The 25729-nt window shown below is 53.2% G+C and overlaps 12 protein-coding genes across 12 annotated transcripts; 9 read left to right on the forward strand and 3 right to left on the reverse strand.

Moving 5' to 3' along the window:
• Window positions 1-85: 85 nt before the first annotated feature.
• CCMA1212_004497 (uncharacterized protein) lies at window positions 86-616 on the forward strand (the record flags this gene model as incomplete). Its single annotated transcript, XM_073701796.1, has 3 exons — window positions 86-296; window positions 446-526; window positions 585-616. 3 exons carry the CDS (start codon window positions 86-88, stop codon window positions 614-616), a joined length of 324 nt encoding a protein of 107 aa, XP_073559808.1.
• Window positions 617-968: 352 nt separating this feature from the next.
• CCMA1212_004498 (uncharacterized protein) lies at window positions 969-2550 on the reverse strand (the record flags this gene model as incomplete). Its single annotated transcript, XM_073701797.1, has 2 exons — window positions 969-2258; window positions 2320-2550. The coding sequence occupies 2 exons, from the start codon at window positions 2548-2550 to the stop codon at window positions 969-971; spliced, it is 1521 nt and encodes a 506-aa protein (XP_073559525.1).
• Window positions 2551-4806: 2256 nt separating this feature from the next.
• On the forward strand, window positions 4807-5763 carry CCMA1212_004499 (uncharacterized protein; the record flags this gene model as incomplete). The annotated part of the gene is made up of 3 exons (XM_073701798.1): window positions 4807-4897; window positions 4954-5633; window positions 5698-5763. 3 exons carry the CDS (start codon window positions 4807-4809, stop codon window positions 5761-5763), a joined length of 837 nt encoding a protein of 278 aa, XP_073559807.1.
• Window positions 5764-6391: 628 nt separating this feature from the next.
• CCMA1212_004500 (Short-chain dehydrogenase) lies at window positions 6392-9329 on the forward strand (the record flags this gene model as incomplete). The annotated part of the gene is made up of 5 exons (XM_073701799.1): window positions 6392-7899; window positions 8165-8245; window positions 8309-8950; window positions 9012-9116; window positions 9202-9329. The coding sequence occupies exons 1-5, from the start codon at window positions 6450-6452 to the stop codon at window positions 9327-9329; spliced, it is 2406 nt and encodes an 801-aa protein (XP_073559672.1). The 5' UTR covers window positions 6392-6449.
• A 666-nt stretch (window positions 9330-9995) lies between these two features.
• On the forward strand, window positions 9996-11016 carry CCMA1212_004501 (putative peroxygenase 3; the record flags this gene model as incomplete). The annotated part of the gene is made up of 5 exons (XM_073701800.1): window positions 9996-10164; window positions 10224-10312; window positions 10364-10396; window positions 10452-10815; window positions 10889-11016. The coding sequence occupies 5 exons, from the start codon at window positions 9996-9998 to the stop codon at window positions 11014-11016; spliced, it is 783 nt and encodes a 260-aa protein (XP_073559671.1).
• Window positions 11017-11536: 520 nt separating this feature from the next.
• Window positions 11537-13552, reverse strand: CCMA1212_004502 (uncharacterized protein; the record flags this gene model as incomplete). The annotated part of the gene is made up of 3 exons (XM_073701801.1): window positions 11537-12667; window positions 12703-13264; window positions 13548-13552. 3 exons carry the CDS (start codon window positions 13550-13552, stop codon window positions 11537-11539), a joined length of 1698 nt encoding a protein of 565 aa, XP_073559967.1.
• Window positions 13553-14124: 572 nt separating this feature from the next.
• Window positions 14125-15423, forward strand: CCMA1212_004503 (Sporulation-specific protein SPO7; the record flags this gene model as incomplete). The annotated part of the gene is made up of 1 exon (XM_073701802.1): window positions 14125-15423. The coding sequence occupies one exon, from the start codon at window positions 14125-14127 to the stop codon at window positions 15421-15423; it is 1299 nt and encodes a 432-aa protein (XP_073559674.1).
• Window positions 15424-16128: 705 nt separating this feature from the next.
• Window positions 16129-16797, forward strand: CCMA1212_004504 (uncharacterized protein; the record flags this gene model as incomplete). The annotated part of the gene is made up of 1 exon (XM_073701803.1): window positions 16129-16797. The coding sequence occupies one exon, from the start codon at window positions 16129-16131 to the stop codon at window positions 16795-16797; it is 669 nt and encodes a 222-aa protein (XP_073559670.1).
• A 578-nt stretch (window positions 16798-17375) lies between these two features.
• Window positions 17376-18311, reverse strand: CCMA1212_004505 (uncharacterized protein; the record flags this gene model as incomplete). Its single annotated transcript, XM_073701804.1, has 1 exon — window positions 17376-18311. One exon carries the CDS (start codon window positions 18309-18311, stop codon window positions 17376-17378), a length of 936 nt encoding a protein of 311 aa, XP_073559669.1.
• A 1147-nt stretch (window positions 18312-19458) lies between these two features.
• CCMA1212_004506 (uncharacterized protein) lies at window positions 19459-21354 on the forward strand (the record flags this gene model as incomplete). The annotated part of the gene is made up of 1 exon (XM_073701805.1): window positions 19459-21354. The coding sequence occupies one exon, from the start codon at window positions 19459-19461 to the stop codon at window positions 21352-21354; it is 1896 nt and encodes a 631-aa protein (XP_073559950.1).
• A 2822-nt stretch (window positions 21355-24176) lies between these two features.
• On the forward strand, window positions 24177-24642 carry CCMA1212_004507 (uncharacterized protein; the record flags this gene model as incomplete). Its single annotated transcript, XM_073701806.1, has 2 exons — window positions 24177-24403; window positions 24477-24642. Coding segments are annotated over 2 exons (393 nt in total), but the record flags the coding sequence as incomplete, so codon positions are not given.
• Window positions 24643-24900: 258 nt separating this feature from the next.
• On the forward strand, window positions 24901-25653 carry CCMA1212_004508 (uncharacterized protein; the record flags this gene model as incomplete). Its single annotated transcript, XM_073701807.1, is given in 4 exon segments — window positions 24901-24907; window positions 24920-25012; window positions 25223-25468; window positions 25595-25653. The coding sequence occupies 4 exon segments, from the start codon at window positions 24901-24903 to the stop codon at window positions 25651-25653; spliced, it is 405 nt and encodes a 134-aa protein (XP_073559374.1).
• Between the last annotated feature and the right edge of the window lie 76 nt (window positions 25654-25729).

Genomic DNA, 25729 nt, shown 5'->3' on the forward strand with positions numbered 1-25729 from the left:
AAAAAAAAAAAAAAAAAGATTCCGTTTGAAAAGAAAAGAAAAACCAACCGCCACGATTTCGTTCCTCAAGACCCTGCTCCCCAAAATGGGCAAATCCATCACCCCCCGCACGGGCCACGCCACAGCACGCATCAACGGCACCGTCATCGCGGAGGCGACGTCCTGGCGCGAGACGGAGGGCAACGTGTATTTTCCGCCGGAGAGCATCGTGAGCAAGAATGCCTTGAGGGGTTCCGACTTGAGCACTTGGTGTCCTTGGAAGGGGGATGCGAGCTATTATACGGTTGAAGTTGACGGTACGTTTTTAGTATTTGCTTTCTTACACCGAGAGGTATTATATGCTGAGTTTGTGTGCTGTTACTTTTGGGGGTGGGGGGAGGGAAGTTTGAGGGAGGAAATTGTTGGTTGGGTGAGGAAAGGTTTGGATGCTGATGATTTTTGATAGGTCAGAGGTTTGAGAATGCGGCGTGGTATTATAAGGAGCCGCTTGAGGGGGCGCTCGATCTGAAGGATCACGTTGCTTTTTGTGAGTATATCCTGCCTCGGTGATGTTTTAGGGTGAGAAGAGCTAATGCCTGAGATAGACAAGACCAAGGTTGAGGTTACGGCAGCTTAGTGTCATGGAAAGAATGGAAAGTTCATCATCATCTGAACACTATATGTACCATGCAGTCAGTACTTCAAACAACTTGACGTGTGCCACGGATCCGGTGCTCTTGGTGTAATTTGTATTGTGATTGGCTCCCAACCACCTATTAAGCTGTTCTAGGAATGCGTCTCTGATAACAAATAGTAAAGTATATGCAATCCTCAAGCCCTAGTTATATCAAAAGCCACATATCAGTGACCATCATCTTGCCTATGTCAATCCCCCCTCTTCAACGCCGTATATCCTGTAATAGCTCCTCGCTCTATGCAAACATGTATATCCCAGAAAAGCAAAAACAAATGTTCAACAAACACGAAATCTAGGACGACTCGACTCGCTTGCGCTTCTCCATCTCTTTGACATCCTCCATCTCCTTCCTCATGATGTTGTTGAAAAACTCGGCATTGTCGAGATACAGGTGGTGACCCGCCTTGGGGATAATGACAACGCTACAGCTCCCGTTGTCGTTGGCTTTCTCCTCCTCCGTGCCGGTGCGCATGATGTCGGCCTTGACCTGCTTTAGCTTCTCCTCGGCCGCAAGACCGCCGGCAACATCCATCCAGTCGTTCTCGCCGTACATGAAGACAATAGGGATGCCCGTCTCCTTGCCAACGATTTCGCCATTCGGGCCCTTGATGGGCTGGCGACCGACGTCCTGAATGCGGTTGATGACCGGTCGGCGGGCGAAGGCGCCCGGAGCTAGAATGTAGGCCAAGGCATATTCGCCGCTGCCCTTCTGCTTGAAGATGGAGAATGAATAGTCATGCAGGGTCTGGGCTTCCTCGGCCGGAAGGTGGTTGAAACGTCGCGATGTCCAGCCAGACACAAATCGAGGGCCAAGGGGGCCAGCCATTCGGACAATGCTAAAGGGCGACACATTGGCATCCCAGAGCCAGACGAGCCAGCTGGGGTAGGGACGTCTGGGCGGAACGGCAGCCCCGTTCTTGGTCGTCGTCGTGGTCTGCTGGTCGACAGTGAACTCGTTCTGCATTGTCGACTCGCTGGGCTCGGGCAGGGCGGAGCTGACGGCGTAGGGGTCCTCTGGGATGCCGACGGGAGACGCAAGAATGAGCTTCTTCAGGTGGCCCGGATACTTGAGGGCGTACGACACGGCCAGGTAGCCGCCCAGAGAGTGGCCCAGCAGGGTGAAGCGCTCAATCTTCCTCGCCTTGCGCCACTCCTCGAGGGCGTCGATGAACCAGTTCTCTGCCTCAATCACCTTGCCTTCCCTGTCCTTTGCATGTATCTTGAACGACGGCCTGGAGGAGTTGCCCATGCCCAGCATGTCGAGGGCATACAGCTTCAGGCCGGGAATGCGGGATATGGGCTCAAAGTTCTTGTAGAAGAAGCCCAGGCCGGCGCCGTAGCCGTGGAGCATGACCAGCGTCTCCTCCGGATCCTCGCCGACTCGCTCGATGGAGAATTCGTTGAGGGCGCGGTTCTTGCCGGAAAGCTGGACCATGGACCGCCTCCATATTCTGGTGCCGAAGGGGTCGGCCGAGTCGGTGTCGGGATTGGAGAGGCTGCCCATGCTGGCCGTGGCCTCTTTCAAGAAGGGAACATGCTTGAGGACGCTGCGCTCGGCCATGGACGGCGTGACACCCGACCACTGACAAGAGATTGTTAGCAAGAGTCCCTCGAGACCGTGTACTAGTTGACGGGTCGCATACCCATTGGTAGGCAGCCTCCTTGTATCCCAGGGGAAAGTATGCGCCCGTGGGCTGCTGAGGCCGCTGCTGGCGCAGCTCCTCGGGCGCCTCGCGCGGCGGGTGAGCGCGGATGGCATTTTCGGTGGTGGACATGTTGGATGTGGTGGCGGGCAGAGGCGAGGGCGATGTGGTGATGGGGAAGCTGAGGCGCGATCGGTGCAGTATCGCTGAGACGGTCTGCGTCTTGAGCATTGCCTGAGAGCGGGCGTCTGGGCGGTGCGCAAGCTTTTATCGCAGAACAGAAAATGACACCTAATGCACCATGCACCAGGCACCAAACAAATTCCGTATGACAAACGCAGCGCTCGAACCTTTGTGCTGCGGCCACGCAACTCGTCGGTTGAGGCGGCCGGATTTGGGGTGGCGGAGAGTCGGACGGAGTTTAGACGCAGGCCTGGGAGTGGCTCGGGGTTTGTGCGATCCGGATTCCGAGAGGATTTGGACAGATAGCAAGAGGATGAGACGGTGGCGCAATGCGAGTGGTAGCGAATGCGAGTTGCAGCGAGTTGATGCAGGAGGATGACGCTGACGATGACCGCGACGACTGTATGTGAGAATTGCAGACAGGATTTGTTGTAAGGAGGAAGATGGAAGAGTAGATGGAGTCGAGGTCGAGCGGTCATGGATTGTATCCGTATACATGTCGATACCCAGTCTTTTAGTGTGCACCTGCCAAGGGGCGACTCGATATAGGGGCATTTTTGTTGAGCTCAGCGGGCGGATGAACCTGCAGAGGGGCCCTGGACAGCGTCTGCTCCAGTGGGCAGTTCACATGATGAATGCCAGCGTGTACCTACAGGTAGACTGTCAGGAGAAGATGGCATTCATCACCATCCTCAACACGGAATTTCCTTGTGTATTCTCGCCTTGACATACGTAGTAGGTACTGATACAACTTTTTTTCGACTGGAACGACTTCAGCAGACAGTTCCAGGAACACCATCCGGAGTCGCCAATCAACTATTTCCCCCGGACTCCGTGCCGCTGCATCTTCAACGCTCGCGCATCCTCGACGCTGATTGGCTGCTGTCAGATCGCCCACGCCGCGATGCCGCTCCGCTAAAAATGGTACCTGGTGATGAACAATAAGCTGAGGGAACAGATGCAAGTCTGGCCGTGGTAGAATATACAGCCGCTGTCAACTGCATGCCAGATGTAACCACGATCGAGCTCTACATGGGTAGGGTGACTCCCATCTGAAAATCATCGTTCATAAGGCTATTCCACCACAACAAACTCGGCAAGAAACAAAAGCAAAACGATCCGCCTCAGGTACCTCTCGAGAGCCGAGAGATCGGACCCTGTCCCTTTTTCCAATCACTAACGCACCCAATCTCCGCCGTTTCTGAGCCAAATCTCCGCCACCTCAAGGGAGATCGACCGCCAGAGTGCACAATGTGACAGGTATCACGTCACTGACAGAATCTCCAGTAATTCACCGGCAGTTCTGTTAGTACATGTCTATAAGCATCGACTCACATTTGCTGTGGGAATCCTTAACGTCAGCCCAGAGATTGTTCTCCGAAGATTGTGACAGGGGCGTTCCAATCAAAAAAACCAGAACTCCGTCTACACAAGAGGATAATGGTACGAAGGACACTTGTAGTCCATGTGTCTTCACTCTACATAACCGTATGGAAGAATGAGTCGGAACAGTGGAATTCGACAAGTCCACGGGAACGACATCCGAGGATTTAAGCTTAATTTGAGTTTATTTCTTCTCCTTCTTCTTCTCTAGGAAGGTAGTTTGCAATAAAACGCCGGCAGTGGCTTCATCTTGGACATATTCGGTATAAATAGCAAGATAGCCTTCAGCCATCCTGAACGTGCTTGAGGGTCCGGTGCCATTGCCATGGAAACAACCACAGGAAGACGACATGAGAGGCCTCGGAAGATTCCATGAGAACCGTAAAAGCTCGACGTGAGGCCAGGCGAGGCATGGTGATGCCCAGAGCTCTTTTGGCTGAAGTCAGTCATAGTCTCAGCACATCCGACTACCATTTGTCCTCCCACAAACAATCAACTTTGTCCTTAACGGCATAAGTGACAAAGCCAGCAGGCTCAGCGGCAATGAGAGGCAATGAGAGGCAAAGGCCAAGCCGACCTTGAGGCAACAGAGCGTGGCGTTGAACATGCTTCCGGAACTGTTTCCCTCGTCAAGGACTAATCCTCGAAGAGACGATGGCTCATGTCAATGTTCAAACCTTCAAGAATCAAGCCAAACCAAGTTGAATGTTTGTGGCTGAGAGGTCATAATAAAAGGCCTCGAGTCCCCGTAAATGTAAACAGCCCTCTCCAACAACTCTCCATCCGTCTTCTTGCTCCGATCCAAGTCAGAACCGTCGTCTCAGACTGATTCTTTGCTCTCGACGGAACTCATATCCACAACTGTAACCACCGTGCTGATATCCGCTCGAACCACATCACCATCCCCAACCAATCTCCAACATGCCTTACCACAGCCGTCCTCACATCCACATCGGGCCTGTCTGCGGTGCCTGCAACAGGCCAGTGAAGAGGAAGCAGATCCTCGTTGCAAGTAAGGAAATGAAAAGCCTCCTCATCCCAGACCATACTGACTGACAATGGCGATAGCTCGCCACGAGACCTTCACCACGTTTGAAGGAAAGATATACAGGGTGCCCCCCTTTGCAAAGGACAAGCTCCTCAAAAAGACCACCCGCGCCGTCTTTTGCAAACAGAAAGACTGCAAGGACTGCACCCGCGATCCCTGGGGCAAGTCGACCTACCACGCGGACTGCTTCATGCTGTTCAACAAGTTCTGTCTTTCCGAAGACAAGTTCTGCCGTCTCTTCATGGCGGCCAGGCGAACTTCTGCCGTCGATGGCGTGGAGCATCTGGACGAGCTCTATGACCCCGTCGCATCTCAGCAGCTCAACATCGTCTTTGAGCTCCTCGGCCTTCCTCGGCTGCCCCTGACTGTGTGCCGCAGGATCTGGTCGCTCCTCTGCCCTACCTCGACGCACATCGTCGCCAGGTTCTGCACCGTCCTGCAGCTCGCCGACGAGCTCAACTCGGCCCCGGTGGTGCCCAGCAACTGCCCCCTCACCGAGGTGCGCTTCTTCAAGCGCGGCCAGTACATCAGGGTCGACAAGAACATGGGAGCCGAGCGCCCCTTTGTCCGCGTCGTCGAGGACTCCCGGGGCATCAAGAGGATCGAGAGGGTCATGACCCGGAAAGAGCACAAGTCCAAGACTGAAGTGACGACTTACATGGGAGAGCGCCTGTTCTCTTTGATGACTATTGACTTTCGCGTGAGTAAAAAGGAACTTTGATATCCTCATGATCTGACATGCTTTGCTGACCTCTTCTATGCAGTTTGGTATGTGCCACATCAAGGCCAGTGGTGGAGCCGCAGAGCTCTGGGCAAATTGGGGCAGATAATCTGTGAGATATCAGCGACTGAGCGGTTGGCAGCGGGTTGGGTTGGAATATTTCTGGGAATTGAGGACTCAGGTCATGGAAAGCGTTGGAGTTGAAGCGTACATGTAGACAGCATGGGGGGGGGGGGTTTAACGACAGCGACTATGGCACTTGGCCAAGCGGAGGATTAGTGTGTTATGGACAGCGTGATGGAATTTGGATTTTTATTTATTTCACATTAGCCTTTGCTCTCATCCTCGCTAGTGATATGTTGTCAAACGCCTGAGTCCCAGAGAATCTTGATAGACGATTCGCGGCGGATACATGTAGGGATACGCCTCTACCTTGCTTAACTCCGCGAGCAAAGCCGGTACCTCACAAGTATACTCAGGACGTTTTCCCTGTAATTATAGGCCGCTTCAAGTGTTGAGACACTTGTCAGGTACATCTGGGACTTGGCCATGCCCGAACCGTAAGCACCTCGAGTGTCTTCTCGTAAGCACCATCCCATCACATCAAACTCAACCTCATCTCCTCCATGCTTTTGTCAAATTCCAATCCTTAACAATACCCTCACTTACAGCTGTCCTACGTATTGTCATCATTGGCGAAGAATGCGTACTTCGTAATCAGCAATCGATTACACAAGACCAAACGCATCGTCCAAAGGCTCTACAAGAAGAGTAGACGTTGTGAGAGCCTCAGCCATGGCACGCCGGAGCGACACAGTCCCACAGCCAGCTGGCGATGAATCAGTCGCTACAAATGAATCCACGCAAAGGAAACCGAAGTTGCGACGACGGCCAAACAAGCCAATCACTGCTGAGCGGCGGATGCAGAACTGCAGGGCTCAGAGAGCATATCGCCAGCGCAAGAGAGAGAGGCTGAGGGAGCTGGAGGCCAAAGTTGCCTCGCTGAGCCATGGAAACGGTTCCGAGCTTGACTCTGGCCAGGACACAGTGACGCCTCTGCCGAGTGCAGCTCCGGAGCTCCCGCAATTTCATGGAGAAAGCTCGCCGTCTCATGATCCATCGACTGTCGCTGGTTCGTTGCCGTACGCCAATTCTTGGGACTATGACGGCGGTAATGCATGGCTTGAGCATCTGCCTTCAACTTCATTCGCGACTGAGATGATGGGCTTGCCGAACACCACCTCCAATGGGAGCCAGCCAATGGTGTTAGGGAACACTCCTAACGAGAGCTTCTCTGCCTTGGTCCATCTTGCCGAGACAGAGGCATCGACATCCACTCCGGCCCAAGGTTCCAACACAACTCCGTTCACAGCGTCCTCATCTCGACTATCTACACACACACCGGCATCCATGTATTCGGCTCCCAATTCTCGTACCACCAAGGAAATACAGATCTATCGCCCCAGCAGCAGACCGCTTTCCAGCAGACCTCGGCTTATCCGCAAGTGGTTCCAGCTTCTTCCCCTATCCACGCGGCGGCTTCTGTCTCAACTAGCCAAAGACGGCGATTTCAGCTTCATAGACATGATTGCATCGTCACAATCACTCGCCGAGACGAGCTCGGCCAACCGCAATGGCCGAGGCTTCGAAGGTAGCGAGCTCACAGCCACCGAGCGACGCCTGTCAGAGATACGATTTCTCGCGTCTCCCGTGTCTTCCTATTCACCCTATCGCAACTCCCTCCGCATCGCAAGATTTTCTTATTTTGCTGCTTTCTTCACCAACTTTAGCTCCCTGGGCTTCGACTTTGGGCTTTTTCTTGATGAGCGTAGTGTATCTCCTTTCTGCACCACCAGTCCCGCGGAAGACGCCAGCACGGACACTTCGACAAGTTCATCAGCTCACGATGTTCCAGTGAATCTACGCCCAATTCCATCGCAGTACACAGTGCCGCACCATCCATACATCGATTCGCTGCCATTCCCCACGTTCCGACGACGGGCATTGGCGGCTCTGGCAGCGGATCCGCCGCTGCTAGACGAAGACGACCTCTGCCTTGACCTGATGCTGCATGATGGACTTGTGTGCTGGGGATCTGCGGGCCAGAATGGGATGGATCATGGGACGCCGTGGGATAGTCATAGCTGGGAAGCCAAAGAGTGGTTTCTGCGGAAGTGGAAGTGGCTTGTTGGGGGACAAGAGGGTGAGCTGTGGCAAAGCTCACGGTGGTGGGCGGCCCAGAGAGGTGAAACCATATCATTTTGAGAACTATGATGAATATAAGGGGTAAGTTGCTTGTATCTGAAATATTAATGCGGACTTATCGGGCTGAAGACGAGGTCGAGTGTTGATGTTGGTGTTGCTTACGCTTGTGTTGGTGATAGCGTCATCACCAAGCGGCACCGTATAATGACTGGCCACAGATATAGATATAAAGGCAAAAGATATCCTCTCTTTTCGAAATTGAACACAGCAACACGGCAGCAGTCAAGTCAATCACTGAAGATAAGTCGGCATGGCTCAATTTGGATTCCACACAACCTCCGACGAGGCTGCCACAGCCCTCAAAGATGCCATCACCGGAAAGACCAGTAAGTCATTTTGATCCATCCATCTTGAGCGTTTTCCTCTAGCTGTTAACCTTGAGCATCTAGTTCTGGTAACTGGCGTCAGCCCCAACTCTCTCGGCTTCGACACAGCTCGAGCCATCGTCGCCCAAAAGCCCGCCAAACTCCTCCTCGCCAGCCGCTCGGCCGACAAGCTCCAAGAGGTCATTGCCTCCCTCGACATCCCCCAAGGGACCACCGTCCAGCCGATCGTGCTCGATCTCTCCTCTCTGGAAGCCACCCGCAAAGCCGCCGCCGAAATCCGCGACTCTGTCTCCGTCCTGGACGCAGTCATTTGCACCGCCGGCGTCATGGCCACCCCCTCATTCGAGAAGTCGAAAGACGGCATCGAGATGCAATTCGCCGTGAACCACCTCGGGCACTTTCTCTTGGTCAATCTGTTGATTGAGAAGTTGCTTGCTTCTGAGCACGGCACCGTCGTCATGTACACGAGCGAAGCGCAATCCCGCGCAAACTTGGCCTTTTTGGACGACCTGTCGTACAACCAGGGCAAAGCGTACGAGAAATGGACGGCTTATAGCAACTCCAAGGCTTGCAACGTGCTCTTTGCGGTGGGATTGGCGAAGCGCTTCGGGGAGGCTGGAATGCGCTCTTTCAGCGTTGACCCGGGTATTATTGTTTCGACGGGGTTGACGAGGAGTGTGCCCATGGAAGACTTTAAGGCGCTCGGTATGTTCTTCCGTGATTTTCTCTTCTACAATTCATAGAATGCTAACGATCGTGTGAACAGGTTGGATTGATGACAATGGAAATCTCAACTCTGCCATCAAGGCAAAGAGCTTGGCGGAGGGTTCGTCGACTGGAATCATTGCTGCTTTCGATCATCGCCTCCGCAGTACGTTTACCCTATTGACTATCCTCGCTCTCTATTCTTCACAGATTGCCGTGATGATGATGTTGATGCTAATGTTTTCCAACAGACAAGGATGGCTATTATTTAGCCGACGGAGTCCTGACGCGAGAGGGCGTGCTGCCTGGCGCTCTCGACCCTGCAGTTGCAGACAAGCTGTGGAAGATTAGTGAAGCTTTGACGCAGCAGGCGGTTTGAATTGGTATCATAACAGTCCTTTGTACGTAGCTGCAGCTTAGGATCGCCATGGTTTTCAACCCATGTTGCCTGCAATTGAATAGAAGATTGTCGTTTTTCATGTGAACTTTCAAGGCAATGGGCGCCATGAGGACATCGTCGTAAAACAACATAAACTGCAATCGCATCCAAAGTACACATAAATTGCCTTTCACACACATAATTTGCATTTCAATCTCTGTGCAGGGATGAAGTTTTAAGGTTTTATCACATGCCAATTGGCTTTCATCCAAAGGTCAGCCTTCGTGGGATTGTACAAGCGCACACAAAATCGGCCGGTATGAGACATGTGAATGCCCGCCCATGACGTCGACATGATCGTCACCCTCAACAGCACCATTGTCCAAGCTTCACCATCTCTGCCGGGGGGAGCTGCCCGCAACACCTCCGGAATGAACTCACGATGTCGTCATTCTACAATTCAGGGCCGCTTTAGTCCACGCTTTTACACATAATCTTGCGTTCATGTAAAGTTTCTCAAAGCACCTTTAAATCACCAGAAGGAAGGCTCAACAACACCAATTGACTTTTCTACTTATTCTCCCCCGACAAACGATGCAACGACTTGGACGATAAATCTTGGATTACATTTTTTTTTTTCCGCGTCGAACGCGAAAAAACTTCACGATGGATTACAAGGCAGCACTGGTAAATGGAATTGGTCCGGACGCGGACTCCAAGGAACATGAAGATGCCCGTTCAGGTGGCATCACCAGCTATATCCAGCAAGTTCCCGTAACGGTCCAGCGAAAACCGTTTGTTCAGCCCGAAGACGATGCGAGGCTGTCGCATACCGGTATGGGGTCAATTGAGTAGACGAGCGCCAGAGACATCAAGCTAACAGATATAAAAAAGGAACACCGAGAGCAAATATAGCCGCGACGTACGAGCAGCCACATGGCTCGCAAGCGAGCAATTGGGCAAAGGCGCACCAGAACCAGACAGTGAGGTTGCCTTTTGCGCTCTAAACGGTCACAAATTCTAACCATCAACAGGTTCTTCAGCAGCACTGCGACTACTTTGATCAAGTAAGAAGTTCCCAGACTTCCAACTGCAAATCGCCCTTCTTAACACAGATCGCAGGACAAAGACGGCATCATCTGGCCTCTGGACACATACAAAGGCCTCCGCGGCCTAGGCTGGAACTTCCTCCTCTGCCTCTTCGCCACCTTCATCATCCACGTTCCCTTCTCGTACCCGACCGTCCCCGGCCACCTCCCCGACCCCTTCTTCCGCATCTATCTCAGGAACATCCACAAGACCAAGCACGGCAGCGACACCGGGACCTACGACAACGAGGGCCGCTTCGTGCCCCAAAAGTTCGAGGACATGTTCTCCAAGTACGCCGCCGACAAGGACTATGTCACCCTGCGCGACGTGTGGCACCTGCTCAAGGGGCAGAGGGTCGTGGCCGATCCGTTTGGTACCACGGCGGCGGCGCTTGAGTGTAAGTCGTGACTGATTTTTCCACTCGAGAAGTTGGGGCAAATTTTTGAAGCTGACTTTTACTCTTTGTGCAGGGCTTGCGACGTATATTCTTCTCTGGCCGGAGGATGGACGTATGAAGAAGGAGGATATTCGAAAGCTTTACGATGGAAGTATCTTCTATGAGATTGCAAAGGAGAGGAAGCACTCGGGCAAGCGATAAAGGACGTCTACGTGAAGCAGACGGCGCCTAAGGACAGTTTGATGCTTGAGTATGGTAAACAAAAGTGCCAACTAGCAGTATTGCATATGGATGCCTTTTATTAGCTTATTGTCACTATACGGACGATGATAACAGCAGCTGATTTTCTAACAACCTACGTATTATGCGTAGTATGGTGAATCCCTCTACTCCTTACAGCATTATACGGAGTTTCCGGCAGCTCCTATATAGCCTTGAATATCTTTGTGATGAAAACACGGAAATTCCTTATGGCGAAAAGATCTCGCTGGATATCACACAACATTCGCACGGGAGGAAACAAATGCTTGTTCCATTGCTGCATTAGTACCTCTAAACATGCCATCACGTTTGAAGGAAGCTACAATCAATATGTTCGTATTCGGTGGTAGAAGAATTACAAAGTTGACAGCCGTCTCGCAGACACAATGGTCATAAGCAAACCGTGTCGATATCAGGACACGCGGGTAGCCTCGAGAATATGCAACAACAGCCCGAAACATCAGTCAAAATCGCTTCCTTCGTCCTCTTCGCTGTCGTCGCTGTCGTCGCTGTCATCGCTCGAATCGCCGGATGACGAGTCGTCATCCTCACTGTCGAGCGGCGCCACTTGCAAACATGCATAACTGGCCGAGAACCAGAGGTTCACGGTTCCCTTCATTAGGCGGCAAGTCCACCCTTCAACGTTCTCGTGGTCTTCAGCATGGTTAAATGTAACCTCGACGGAACCGCCTCGACTCGAAGGTGCATCGCCTCGAAAACAAAAGTTGACTGGCGCAATCACCTCTACGGGTGAGCCCACATGGACGCGGCATTCCCCGAGGGCCCGACACGACCCGTCAAGGTATCGGAACAGGATGCCTCTGCAGTAAATGTTTCTCTCATCAAGGAAGAGAACGGCTGACGAGACGTTGTCGAGGGGTGCTTCGGAGTGATATGCAGTCTCTCCCCTTAGCCTAGGTAGAATAATGGGTGCGGCAGGAGGGTCTGGTATTGAGGGTTGATTCCTACCATAGCAGGACAGCCATACCCCCCGTCGCTCTTGTGGTTTTGCGTAGACGAGAGTGATGGGTGCAGACTTCCATACACATTCGACAGGGGCTGGGGCTGGAGGTTGCGGTCCAATGGCCGTAACCCCCGTCAACTGCGTCACTGTACGTATTTGGGCCTCCAGCCTGGGGTTCCGTAAGATTGAAGAAGTTGGAGTCATGCTCACAATGATCCCCAGGGAAGTGATCGGGTCGCTCTTGGAAATTGGCAGATATATCCATAGAATCTGTGGCTTGAGCCAAGGCCAAGAGTACAGACGCTTAAAAGTCGACAAAGCCGTATCTCCAGGGGAACCGTGGGCATGGACGCCGAGCAATTCATCTTGATAGTAGAAGAACGTTATGCCCGTGACGGAACCCACGTCGATGGCATACAGGTAGTCTCCAGACAGATTCCAAGGAAAACTTCTACTGAAGAAAGAGCCTTGCGCATGTCCGAGACCATCCGCGCCTGACATGCAAGGCGGGCATGGGGTGTTCCACACGGGAAAGGCTGGTCTGCGACGAGGCAATTGGATGCGCAGGCGGCCGTTCTGCGAATGCCATGAATTAGATAGTGCACTAACACACAATATCGAATTACACTGACCTAGAGCTGTGTTATTGCCTCGCGCATGACCTCTTCATCAACGACTATGTAGGCATAGTGCTTATGGCACTCCCCGTCCCAGGTGGGCACAGTAGGGAGCCGTTCCACTTTGCTTATCCCTTCTGCGTCCATGGTGATTCTGATGATTGGAGGCAATGCTGTGCGAAGCTCCAACTCGAGCTGGCCATGACGCTCCCAAAAGACAATCGTGTCGAATTTTAAAAGCGTAAGCGCATCATCCAGATTTTCTGATGCATCAACTGCCAATTTGAGTGCTGATACACATCTCCAGAAGTGTGATTGTTTAGAGTTCTCATAAATTTCATCAAGCAACTCGGCAGGCAACTTGGAAAGATCTGGCAAGCCGAGTGCTTCGGCTGCTTGCTTGAGCCCAGCCACATACATGCTGCGGATGGGCAGCTGTAAAGACTGTGCCATCCGCCAGGGTCGCTTCCATGCCGTTAGTCTCCAAAGTCGTCGGTGTAATGCCTTGGTATCCTTGGTATCGCTTGCAGCCCTGAAGGCGTCGTAACAGCCGCTATGTATGGGAGAGCACTCGGGCGACGTCAGGCAACTGCTGCAGTTTCGATAGCTACATAACGTGAAGCCATCAACAGTGATGAAAGGAAGGTCCAACAACGGAAGGAGCCGAGTGCACCGGATATCGGTGGGCTCATCTCCGTCGTAAGTGTAAGCTGTAAAGACGGACCACGGAAGTTAACGATGGGAGTAGGAGGCAGAAAGGGGGGCGAAGAGGGCTGTGTTTCAAGCTGATCATACCCAGTACCACCGTGTCAAATTGTTTGAGTTGGTTGGAGCAGATGCCGCAATCTGGCCCAAGTCTGAGATGGTCGCCGGTCACGTCGGGCAGAAACGCCATGGTCGTGGCGGCACCAGCGCCGTGTGTTGTTTAAGTGGGAAGGAAGATGGAAACTCGGTTCGACTGATGGTGAGAAGATGAAGGTTTGGAAATTTCTTTTCCTTCGAGTTGTGAATGTTTTTCTGCACCAGAAGAATTCACGTTGCCCGGTGCCATTTTTTCCCGATCAATTCACTTGACCAGCATCCTAGATGACTTGAAGGCGGGCAGGTGCTCCCGAGGCAGTTGTTCACCAGCTGTCAGTCGGCAACTGGCAGCCTTGCGATGACTTCCCGCGGGCATGATGAGAGCCAGCCAATGAGAGCACCGTAATGGCGAGATCGCACGCCCCAGCCCCACAGGACAATGTACGAGTACGAGGTACCTTGCTGTCAGCCAATCATCCCACCAACCACGCAACTCTCCCAGCGAGGCTGACCAAAGCTTCGGGTTCCATCTTCGCATTCCATCTGTTACTTCATGACTTTCCTCCCCAGAACAAGGCGATTCTCCTGCGAACTTCGAGCCGCTCTCACGAGCCCCTGAGCCGCCAGCCCTCCTCCGAGCCCGAGCCGGCGGCTGCCCGCACAATAATGGCCGAAGACCTCGACTCGATCGTTAAGGGAGCCCCGACTGCCGCTTCCGCTGCCACAGCCGCCAGCGATGCCAAACCCGGCTCTGGCACAAGCCCGTTCCCGCCGTCGGGCAAGCCTGGCGATCCGCTGCATCACACGCCGAGCTCCCCGTCCATGATCTATCTGAACCTCTTGATCCTCGAAGCTTCGCTGCGCGCCCAGTTCCTCGAGTTGCGCGCTCGCAAGCGGCACCACACGTTCTTCCTCGCCATCCTGACGCTCTGGGTCGCATTCTTTGGGTACAAGCTATACTTTGCGCCGCGCGAGGATGGCCGTGGCGTTGGAGGGTCGATTTACTGGGCCGTCGAGGGCGCGCAAAAGGTGTGCTTCATGGGCGGCATCATCACCGCCGCTCTCGTCTGGGCGACGGGCATCTGGGATCGCGGCATTCGGTGGCCGCGCCGCTGGTTCGCCATCTCCAACCGAGGCCTGCGCGGCTTCAACTGCAAGCTCGTCATCATCAGGCAGACGTGGTGGGCCGAGGCGCTGTCGACCATTGGCTTCTTCCTCACGTACGGCCTCTTCTCGCATACCGCCAGTTCGTCGTACCGCCTCGTCGAGCCGCAACTGTTGCGCCAAGTCGAGAAGGAGCTGCAGCTCTCGAGCGATAACCACCCGACTCTTGTTCTCCCTCCCGATGACGACGAGCTCGGCGGTCACGAGGAGGATCTGGCGCCTGGCGGAGACTACGTCAAATTACTGCTTCTACCAAAGCCGTTCTCGCCTACATTTCGCGAAAACTGGGAGCTCTATCGCACAGAGTACTGGGAGAGGGAGAACGAGCGCCGGCGGCTGCTCCGGCAGAAAGTCAAGGAGCACGACAGAAAGGTTGCAAAGGAGCAATACGGCTGGCTGTGGTGGCTCCCTTGGCGCCAGCATTCTCAGCCTCGCGTCCGTCGCGACCCGCCAAAGCTGCCGCATCACCGCCTGGCGAGCGCAGATCGCAAGCGTAGGAACAGCAGCGTGCGCCGGTCATCGGTGAGCTCCTCGAGAAGCCAGACGCCGATGGTTTTTGACAGCGACGGGCAAACACCACGCAAGCAGCCCCCCTCTGCGGAGAAGCGCCGGAAGCCAGCGTCATCAATGTCCAAGGTGAAGCGGCCGGGCACCGACTCCAGATCAGTGACACCCGACATCCCATCACGGCTGTCCAGGGAGAGCAGTCCGACGGCGGAGCCGGAGGCGGACGGCAGCAGTGGACGCACGCTACGGAGCACGGCCAAAAGAGCCAGCCCAGCGCCTCTGTCGGCGGATTGATAGATTGAATGAGTGATTTGTTGATAGATTGACGATGTCAAGATTATACGAAGGGCATTACCTGCAACGGGACATTGGTGTACGGCTTTTCTTTAAGCGTGATGGAAGCATATCTTTACCTACTCCGGATTATGAAGTTCTACAACCTGTGTAACTCTTCTGCGATGCTTCTCTTGGATTTAATATCTCATTATCAACTAAACGATATCTTCAGCCCTGCCGTCGATCATCGCCATTTGTTGTAAATTCATAAACTGAGACCTCGAGGGCAGGGCATCTGCTTCTGGTGACTCACAGGTGTCGGCTTCTTATCCCCGATTCATTGCCCGTTTGGGCAGTTGACGCTCGAAGCGAGACGAACTTTTGAATAAGACCGTCTATCTGACTCAATATGCAGGACAACAAAGGACCTTCTCGAGGGATTCTAGCATTATTCCCGGGGCAAGGGCATTGATTGCCCATTAGTCGCATGAGTAGCAGGTCAGAAAAGCCCCAGAGGATCTGAGACTCCAATTAATAGACGTATCTTGACCTCCAATGCCCCCAAAAATATAAACCGACAACATGCTGTAAATAAGCCTCAACAACCCAAACAGCATCTCAACATCTCACCAACCCATATTCACACAGCTCTCAATTACCATCCCATCCCATTTTCTAATCTTTCTCTCACTCACTCAAATAACAACAACAGCAACAGCAACAATGTCCCGCCAAATCTCCCACCTCAACACAACCATCCCCTCCCCCACAAACCCCCTCCTCACCCTCCGCACAATCCTCCCCTCCGACGCCCCGTCCCTCTCACACATCCTCTCCGCCCCCTCGAACAAGACCGACCCCAACGGGAAGGACATCGACGTTGCGACTGCGGGAGCAGTCATCAATCGCATGCGCGAAGCAGCAAGCCAGCCCACCGTCCTCGACGACCAGGGAAATGTCGTCAGTGGACCGAGCCGTGTAAACATGATGTTGGTGCTCAAATCAGAGGACGAGGACGGCCAGCCTGTTGAAAAGGTCATTGGCTTGGGAGGTTTTGGGGCGATCAAGGACTGGGAGCGAGATGGACGGAAGATTAGGGCTGGAGATGTAGGCGTCATGATGGATCCTGCGTACAAGCGACAAGGTTACGGCATCGAGGCTATGAAGATGGCAATCAATTGGGCATTTACACCTGGGAGTGAGGGAGGTCCTCAGCTTGATTTGGTCACCATCACGACATTGGAGGATAATGTTCCGATGCTAAAGCTTCTGCATGAGAAACTTGGGCTCGAGGGCAAGGGGGTCGTGAGGCCGGCGGAATTCGACAAGGACAAGAACGAGATCTACTACGAACTCTCCAAAGAGGATTGGAGAAGCATAAGCACCGAGTGATATGCTAATAATCACATGCAAATGAAAATCCTCGTTCAAACTTGTAACGTTCTCGTCGTCAAGCGGCTGCGACCAAGGTGATTTCAAGGTCATTCAGACATCTATAAGAACTATGAGGACGCAGAGAGAGGAGATTGATGCTATTCTATAAGCCTATCTGCAACATGAGCACGAAGAAATTACACCATCAATTAACTTTAACGACGATGTCCGTCGGAGAAACATGTCAAACATGCTCGCCAACTACCGAGTAAGTATACAAAGCAACTCAAAGCTCCAGTGCCATATCGACCAACGATGGAGATGGAAAAATGTTCGTAGCCGTCGTCTGTCCACTCCCATTACAGACCCCTGCTCTGGTCCAAGTCTCCCCTCCGACATGAGGGGCAACAACATGTCTTCTGCAAAATGGTAGCGATGATATGAATCGCAAAAGCGCGCCGTAAATGATGTGAGCCGTTTCATTCATCTTCGAAAGATGGGGGTGGTAAATGTCGAACACAATCTGGATTGGGAGGAAATCGAAAGCAGCTGCCTGCTGCAGAAGACCGCGCCGAATATGAACAACTCATTAGACATTATTTTCCACTGGTCAGGCTGGCAGTGCCATCTCCGCCACCAATTGTCACAGCCATGGGCTTCGACATGGCCGGAGCGCCCGCTTGCATCAAAGCACCGGACCGTTGGCCTGTCTGCTGGGCAATTCGAGACATGTAGTTGGCTGGTAGGTTCGCAGATACCGTTGCCTTGGCGTCCTGGTAAAGATCGAAACACTCAGCGAGGATCTGGTCAGTAGCCTGATCCGCTGGTGCAATACCGGAGTCGAGAATCTCTTTGATGTGGTCTTCCAGGGCTTCAAACTCGGACTTGTCATATCGGTATCGATCAGGCAGTCCGCTATTCTGGAGGAAGGCAAGGAGTCCGGCAATGACGGTGTTGGCAGCGCCCAGAACAGTGATGGGGGTGCCTTGGGTGAACGACATGGAGCCGAGGGCCGTCAAGGTCGCGCCGATGAAGAGTTGCAACAACATCAAGATCCACCTGATGCCACTAGACGCATGGTAGCAATAGAAGAACTTGGTACGCTGAATCACAGTGTCCTTGTACAGCCCCCGAGGCATGCCTTTGGGTGGCCAGATCCAGCTGGTTGGATGAATTGGTGCATTTTGTTCCCGATCCCGGATGCCGCCTATGCCGTGGGCAACGATTGCCCATTCATGAGGTGAAAGAAACCTGTGGCGAGGTGTCTGGTGATGCTGATGATCCTCTGGGGCCTTGGGAGGTTTGGGTGATGGAGCGGCATTGGGAGGTCCGCTGGGAGCCGGAGCTTGCTTGGGAGCATGATCGTGAGGACCTGCAGGAGGCGGAGGGTAATTGTTGTTGTTGTTGTTGTTGTTGTTGTTGTTGTTGTTGTTGTTGTTGTTGTTGTTGTTGTTGTTGTTGTTCTTCCCGACAGAAAAAGGCGGAAGCGTGGGAGCCTCAGTGTTGGGAATACCCTTTGCTGGCTTGGACATGATGGGCGATGGGTGGTGAAGACGAGGAGAAACGGGGACAGTGTTTGGGAGCTCCGGACCGACAGGCTGGATGGGAATGTGACCGAAAGAGTACGGGCAGTTCACCAGCGGCCACTCGCGAGGTGAAGAGAAGAAGCAAAAAGGATGCGAAAGGTAAAGGATCATGGCCCGGAGGGAGAAGAAAAACGAGACGATGGCATCGGCGCATTCTTCGTGGCTTGCGTAGCAAGAAGGAGCAAGAGAACGAGTTCTGCTTCAACATCACAACAGCTCTTACCCGCGGTTGGAGTCATGGCAAGGCGTGCCTGCGCATGGAGACGCTCGAGCACATGGCGAACCGAGAATACGCGAGGACATCAGGGGAGCCTTTCTTGAGGCAACCGAGTGCGATCAGCGAAAGCTGTTGAGAGAAGCAGTTGAGGGGGGGCATCTGGAGAGGGTTAGAAGGATGGACCGTCTGTGAGAATGGGAGAATGACTGTGAAGAATGAGCGTCTCAGATGCAAAGAAAGGAGCACACTGTTGGCATTTAGATTTTAGATTTGAGGGGTCGTTGTGGCGGCAGCCTTACGCGCTGAGAATATCACATGCAAGTTGTGCCAAGTTCAATTGTGAGGTTATCTCTTATTGCTTGTAAACCAGGTAACCCCGAGCAACTGAGCGCTCTGCTTTGGCCCAGCATTCTCCGTCTATTTGAAAAAAATCTCTGAGCACTGCAAATTACAAGAAGAGCGATCCGCAGAAATGCGTAGATAGTAACTTGGGTATCAAAGATCACTGCCTACCCAGATACACCCTGGAAATGATACAGTTGGTGTTGATCTGATCCAGGGAGATGGATCAGCTTTGGGAGATCGACGATGGTGGGGCCGACGGATACACCGCCTTTGCAGCAAGCGGCAGAATATCGAAAAAATTGTGGGCTTGGAGCTTCCTCATCTGAAGCTTTCTCAGACTGCATTCTTCTACCAAACAATTCGTCCTCGAAAAGTGCGACTGGTCATTGCATGTTTCGCCGTCCTTCCACCCTGAAGCACCTGCTGCGCCTCACAGGAACATTGAGACTGGCCAGTTCCTGCGGCAGAATCGCCCCAATCGTCAACTCGCGGCCCATCGTTGGAAGGAATTCCTTTTCTTCAGTTGCGCCAATGGCAGGCACCGTCGAAGTCGAGTCCGTGGAGAAGGATGGAAAGCTGTTTCGCGTGGTAAAGGAAGGCAAGGCGACCATCCTGGTGCCTCAGGGTGCGAAGATTGGAGAGGACAGAGGAGAAGTGCAGCAGGTGTTTTACAATCCGATCCAGCAGTACAACCGAGACCTGTCGGTTCTTGCCATCAAGACATACGGGGAGGAGATCCTGGCGAAGAGAAAGGAGAAGATTCTGGCAAAATCGAACAAGCAAGGAAAGAAGAGAAAGCGAGACGAGAAAGATGACGGCAAGCCTTCGGAGGAGCCAGAGGCGACTGCGAAGTCGGTTTCAGAATCTGCTCCTGAACCTTCGGAAGAGCAGAAAGCCCACAAGTCGAGCTTTCGAATCCTCGACGCCTTATCGGCATCTGGACTGCGGGCGCTGCGGTACGGACACGAGCTGCCCTTTGTCACCTCCATCAACGCAAACGACCTCTCCAAATCCGCGGCCGAGTCTATCAAGCTGAACGTGAACCACAACGGCCTTGACGATGTCATTACAGTAACGAATGAAGATGCCCTTGCACACATGTACCGTGCAATCGCCGACGACCTTTCGAAGAGAGACCGCCACGGCAATCCGACCAAGTCTCACAAGTTTGACGTGATCGACCTGGATCCATACGGCACCGCAGCACCGTTTTTCGACGCAGCGCTACAGTCCGTAAGGGATGATGGGGGCCTGCTCTGCATCACATGCACTGATAGTGCAGTCTGGGCGGGACATAGCTACTGCGAAAAGACGTTTGCGCTGTACGGCGGCACGCCTATTAAAGGGATGCATTCTCACGAGGCAGGATTGCGGCTGATCCTGAATGCCATTGCGACGTCTGGCGCCCGATATGGTCTGGCCATTGAACCTTTACTGTCTCTGTCCATCGATTTCTACACCAAGGTCTTCGTCAAGGTCACCAAATCACCGCAAGCTGTGAAGTTTTTGGGATCCAAAACCATGATAGTATACAGCTGCGATCACGGCTGTTCGGCATTTGAGACCCAGTATCTGCTGAGAAGCAAGCCGACCCCCAACAAGAAGGGCAGTGGATCGTTTTATAAGCACGGCATGGCAGCCGGACCGGTCGTGGACAGGCATTGCCAACATTGTGGTCACAAGATGCATGTCAACGGGCCCATGTACGGAGGTCGCATCCACTCGGCAGATTTCATCCAGAGGCTTCTCGATCAAATCCCCAACGCCTCGCCAGAGGTCTACGGTACGCTTCCCAGGCTGGAGGGCATGCTCCAGACTGCCTTGGAAGAGATTATCCCGGGACCAGAGGCTGATCCCTCAGTGGACCCTAAGGATGCTAAGCACGCAGAGATTGACAATTGCCCCTTCTTCGTGATTCCCTCCAAGCTGGCAACTGTGGTATCCTGCGCTGCTCCGAGTGACGACATGTTTCGCGGCGCTTTGATACATCTGGGCTACCAAGTCGGGCGAAGTCACTGTCGACCGGGAAGCGTGAAGACAGATGCACCATGGTCCACGATTTGGTGGATCATGACTGAATGGATTCGTCAAAAGTCTCCAATCAAAGCGTCCAAATTCACACCGCTGATGCCCGGTTGGAAGATTCTACACGATGCCGGACTAGTTGGTCGAGAAGATGGAGCACCGCAGGAGGCCGACAGCAAAATGGAAGACGCCGCGGCGGAGGGAGAGGCCCAAGGCGAAGAGAAGGCGGATGAGACGACCGAGCAGGTTTCGAGCCCGAACGAGTCCGAGTTGCGGAAAACGCTGGTATTCGATGATGACCTCGCTCGACGGGGTCGCCTGCGGGATGCGCAGAAACTTGTTCGATACCAAATGAACCCTCGACCAGACTGGGGGCCTTTGTCAAAAGCCAAAGCCCAATGAACGAGAAACCACCATGAGCATTTGCAGCAGGCGCCACGAATATCAAGGATCCTTCCAAATGAGGGGCATTAAATTATACAGCTAATGATTCCATTCCAACGTGACGACCATGATTCAACCGAGCCAACTACATGCCGTGACAGATGAAGGATGATGGTGTTCACCTGTGCTGAGGATCGACCGTTTCCCGCGCTCACTGTCCATGAGAAAGGATGCCGGGATCGTCTCCCCATAGTACGTGCCACATCCTCTCTGGCCCCTGATTGTCATTACAACCACGATATGTGTCTTTCTGTCGGTTGTCGGCCCTTTCTACACGTGTTCCGTTCCATCTATCCTTTGGTGCCCCTTCTGTACTCCCGACCCTGCATCTCCATCCTGCGCGGTGCTTTATACACGTTCTTATTGCCGACAAGCTGGGCATCAATGCGGCAAACACCATCGATTCCCTGCACATCTGCGAGGACGACAGAACCCGGGGCCCCACGGGCAACTAATCCATCCACCTCCTCAACCCCCCCTTCATCTCATGGAGTCTGCGCTGCAGGCCAATCAAATCAGGCAATCTCAAAGGTCTGCGTGTCTCGCCTTTTGTTTTGAGATGCACTGAGACCCTACAAACGACGAGATGCATCGAAAAGACAGAACTTGTGTGGGCCGATTTCTCTCTTTCCTCACAAATTGCTATGCAAGTGGGTTGGCCGCAGTAGCAGCAGGAAGATATAGAGCCTGATATCGGAACGTATGTCCTTTTGAAAGGTTAGCCATGCGTATGTATGCTTATCTTGAAGATTCCCCCGTCCTCTTGGTTCATCCTCTCCACCCTCCCCCTTTCTTCCGACTCATGCAGAAAAGAGCCGAGAGTGTGGCTGGCAATCGAGCATTTGGTACGGGTACGAGCGCGAACTGGAGGTAAATTTGGCCGTTACATTGCAAAAGTGAAATCAGATAACGAGACGAAAGTTCCAATAAAGGCGAAACTGGGTATAGGCAGCCACTCTTCGCCGGCCCCTCAGGTTGGCTTTCTCGTCTTATCATAATTTTGCTGCTTCACAGAGGTTACGACAACCCATGTTCATCTTTTACTAACTTTCAATGCAAGCTCACAGACGATGCGACGACGGGGAAAGCTCTCCGCTTGGGCCTGTCAAGTCATTTCCAAGGTACAACCATCCGAGAAGAAGCAAGTACACTACACTCACCCTCCCCATCCATCTGTGATGGAATCGCCCGGGAGCAAAGGGAAGAATAGCCGTTGTCAGGGGATCCTTGAAACCCCGCTGCTTCAGATAGTGAGGTCTGGGACGGACTAACTTCAGGTTCTCAGGCATGAGCTTACCTGACTGTATGTCTATCCAAGGAGCTACAATTACAGGTACAAGGCACACCGAAGAGTTGAGGAGTCTGTTCGTTCAATGGCTTTCAGAGAGTTCGGAACAAGTTCCCTACAGCCGAAGAGCGACTCGTATAAGGCAGAGAGAGGTTTGGCCCCAGGTTTCAACTGATTTGACAGATCAGCGGCGTCAAACTCATCTCACATGCTGCTGATGCTCATAGGGCACGCAACTGACGTGATTCGGTTTGGGGACGGGCCAAGGACAGTTCGCACGGCGGGCTCTTCACATGTTTGTTTCTTTTCTTTTCTCCTGGCAGCAATGTCAGCTATTGCCTCACGTTGTCAGCATAAGGTTATACAAGCGCAAGCCCCGGATTTCCTGGATACTAGTTGCTGGTGAGAGGCCTATCTTTAGGATCGGAAACTTTCGGGTTGGCTTTCAGCTGGCTAGAGACTGGATGCTACGTCAATTGGTATCAGAAAGATGAGGGCTGTGCTGGCGAGTCTGGACAGTTTCGGGGGGGCTTCAGTTCGCAATTGCCTGCGGGCTTACTGCATCTCCAGTGGTCAAACGATACGGAATGTCGCTGCAGCCACTCGGATGAATGCCAACATGAATTCAAGAGAAGCTCGCTCAGATGCTCAAAGCGTATGAACCTGGGGTTATTCATTCAGTAATATTGCCAACCTGGAATCGTTGTGGTCGCAAGACCTGATTACCGAGTCGATAGGGTCAACAATCAGGTTTCCTGTCGGTTGAAGCACCCGCACCGCTCGATCTCTCGGTCCGATGGCACTCTCCAGCTTCTATCCCTGTCCTCTCTATCTACACGGAGTATCGCTGTCAACTACCATGTTCAATCGAATGGAAAAAGAGACTAAGCCTCAATCTGCACCATTGGACCTGCATCGGTCGGATGGAAAGTATCTCGGCACTAACTACCTCTGTGCCGAACAATTGCCATGCGTAAGGTATGTTGAGATCGGATTACCGAGACGCCAAGTGACGACAAGTGCTGCTTCCTTTCACATGCTTGAGATAGCTTGACCTCTCCGGCTCGGTAAATTATCCGAGAAAGTTGTGGTGATGTAGTATTAGTTAGCTTAACGAGCTAGACGTTCTTCGAGTTTAGGTCGACAGCTGCTTGGAGCTTCTACACTGAAGCTCGCAAGGACAGCTTCCAATTTGTTACGGGAGGAAGTTCCAAGTTCTGCTTGCAGGGTGAGGTTCGCCGTTCATACTGTAGCTTTTGGCCTTGGGCACGCAAATCGCTTGCTTTGTCGGATGCTACTGTACTCCAGACTTCCAGACTCCGTGCTCTTGCAGCTGCTGCTAGTATCCCTGAACAGCCCCGGGGGGGACGAGGGGGGGAAAAGGCGATTCAGGTTTTCTTTGTCTGCGGGCGGACTGAATTAAGGGAGCGGGATTTATCACGGAGGGGGAGTTTCATCAGATGCTACCCCGGTCCGATGCAGCTGCTGCAGCTGTCCGCTCTGGCGAAGCAGGCAGACGCAGTCGTTCTACAAACTACAAAGTACGCAGTCGCGCAGCTTACCTGGTATTGCGGGCAAGGAGTTCTCGGAGCAACTGCTGGGAGCTCCTATATCCCCCACCATGGCCCTTGCGGCGATGCGGGCGGTTGAGGCTCGTTCAATGTCACGCCCTGAGCCCCACGATGGCTCGATTTCGGCGTATTGGAGATACGGCATGCCGTCTCCCCCTCCCCCCTGCCTATCACATTGAGCGTTTTCCATAGACCATCGACTTGTTTGTCCGGAGCCACAGGCGGGAAAGCAAAAGCAAGGCAAGTCAAGGGAGCGGTGGAGCGGGCAAGCAAGCAGAGGAAGAAGACACATACGAAAGTACTCCATGCTCGCACGCGGTCGTACATATGTACGCAGCACGGAGTACATATGCATGGCGCGTGGCAGCAGCTGCCCATGAGCCATAATTATTTGCAACTCGTTCTTAGAGGTACATGTAGCCTCCAAGGTACCTTCGTGCTGCAGCCGAACGGAACGGAACCGACCTGGGACTTAATATATTGTGCATGCGGCGTGAGATGATCATATATATATATGTGGATCGCTATCATCCGATCGAGCTGGCAGTGTGCCGATACACATCACGTAGCCCCGGCAGGCCGGGCAAATCAAAGGGCGGCATTGACGACGGAGGCGTTGTATTCGGAGCAATTTGCGTTTGCTGCATGTGTTGTATGATAACAGGCCATGATCTGATATGGTGGTGGCTCCCGCCGGCGTGTCGCTTGCGGCTGTTCATTCTGGCTGGTTGTTTGTTGGGGGACGGGGAGGAGAGCGGTTTGCGTTGCCGCGAGCTGGCAGCGGATTCGTACGATGAGCTTCAACCGCATTGTTACATGGAGACTGCGCCTGGGGCCCCATACTCACTGGTACATGAAGTACTCCAAACGTGCGTGCTTGATATAAACGGAGATGGAGGAGAAAAGGTGAAATTGCGGTGTCTGTCGCGGGGCTCCCACTGCGGTGCCTTGCATGACATTGGGCAAGGCCCAGCTGCAGCGACCCTCCCCGAGTCATTCGTTCGGCATCCAGGCCCGACCGAGGACGGAGTGATCGAGGTGCGGATACTGAGACGGAGCACAGGCAACAAGCAACAAGCCGGCATCGAGGAGCAGCAACAGCTGCATGCGGACTCAGAGCCGAGCAGACAATGCGCACGTCCGGACTACACAACTCGCGGGTACTGTATGTGCTGGCATGTCAAACAGGGACCTGCATACGGAACTTTGCATGGTAGGTGAGGTGGTAGCATCGTCGACTTGGCTCTCCTGACCCACGTCAGTCCGACTGAGACATCAGCACCGCCAAACGAAGCTGGAGAGTGAAGCTCAAAACTTGCGTAGAACTGGTACCAAGCAGTCACGATACCTTCAACAAACTCGGTTCAATCTATCGAACCCCTGCCCGTAGAGGTATGAGTCGCCGTGTGCAGACAAGAGCAAGGCCATGTCAGAGTAGGCAGGGCCAAGGGGCGTTTGAATTGATGCGTTGACG

The sequence above is a fragment of the Trichoderma ghanense genome, assembly GCF_004382785.1.
Source record: "Trichoderma ghanense strain CCMA-1212 chromosome Unknown scaffold_4, whole genome shotgun sequence".
Classification (NCBI taxonomy): Eukaryota; Fungi; Ascomycota; class Sordariomycetes; order Hypocreales; family Hypocreaceae; genus Trichoderma; species Trichoderma ghanense.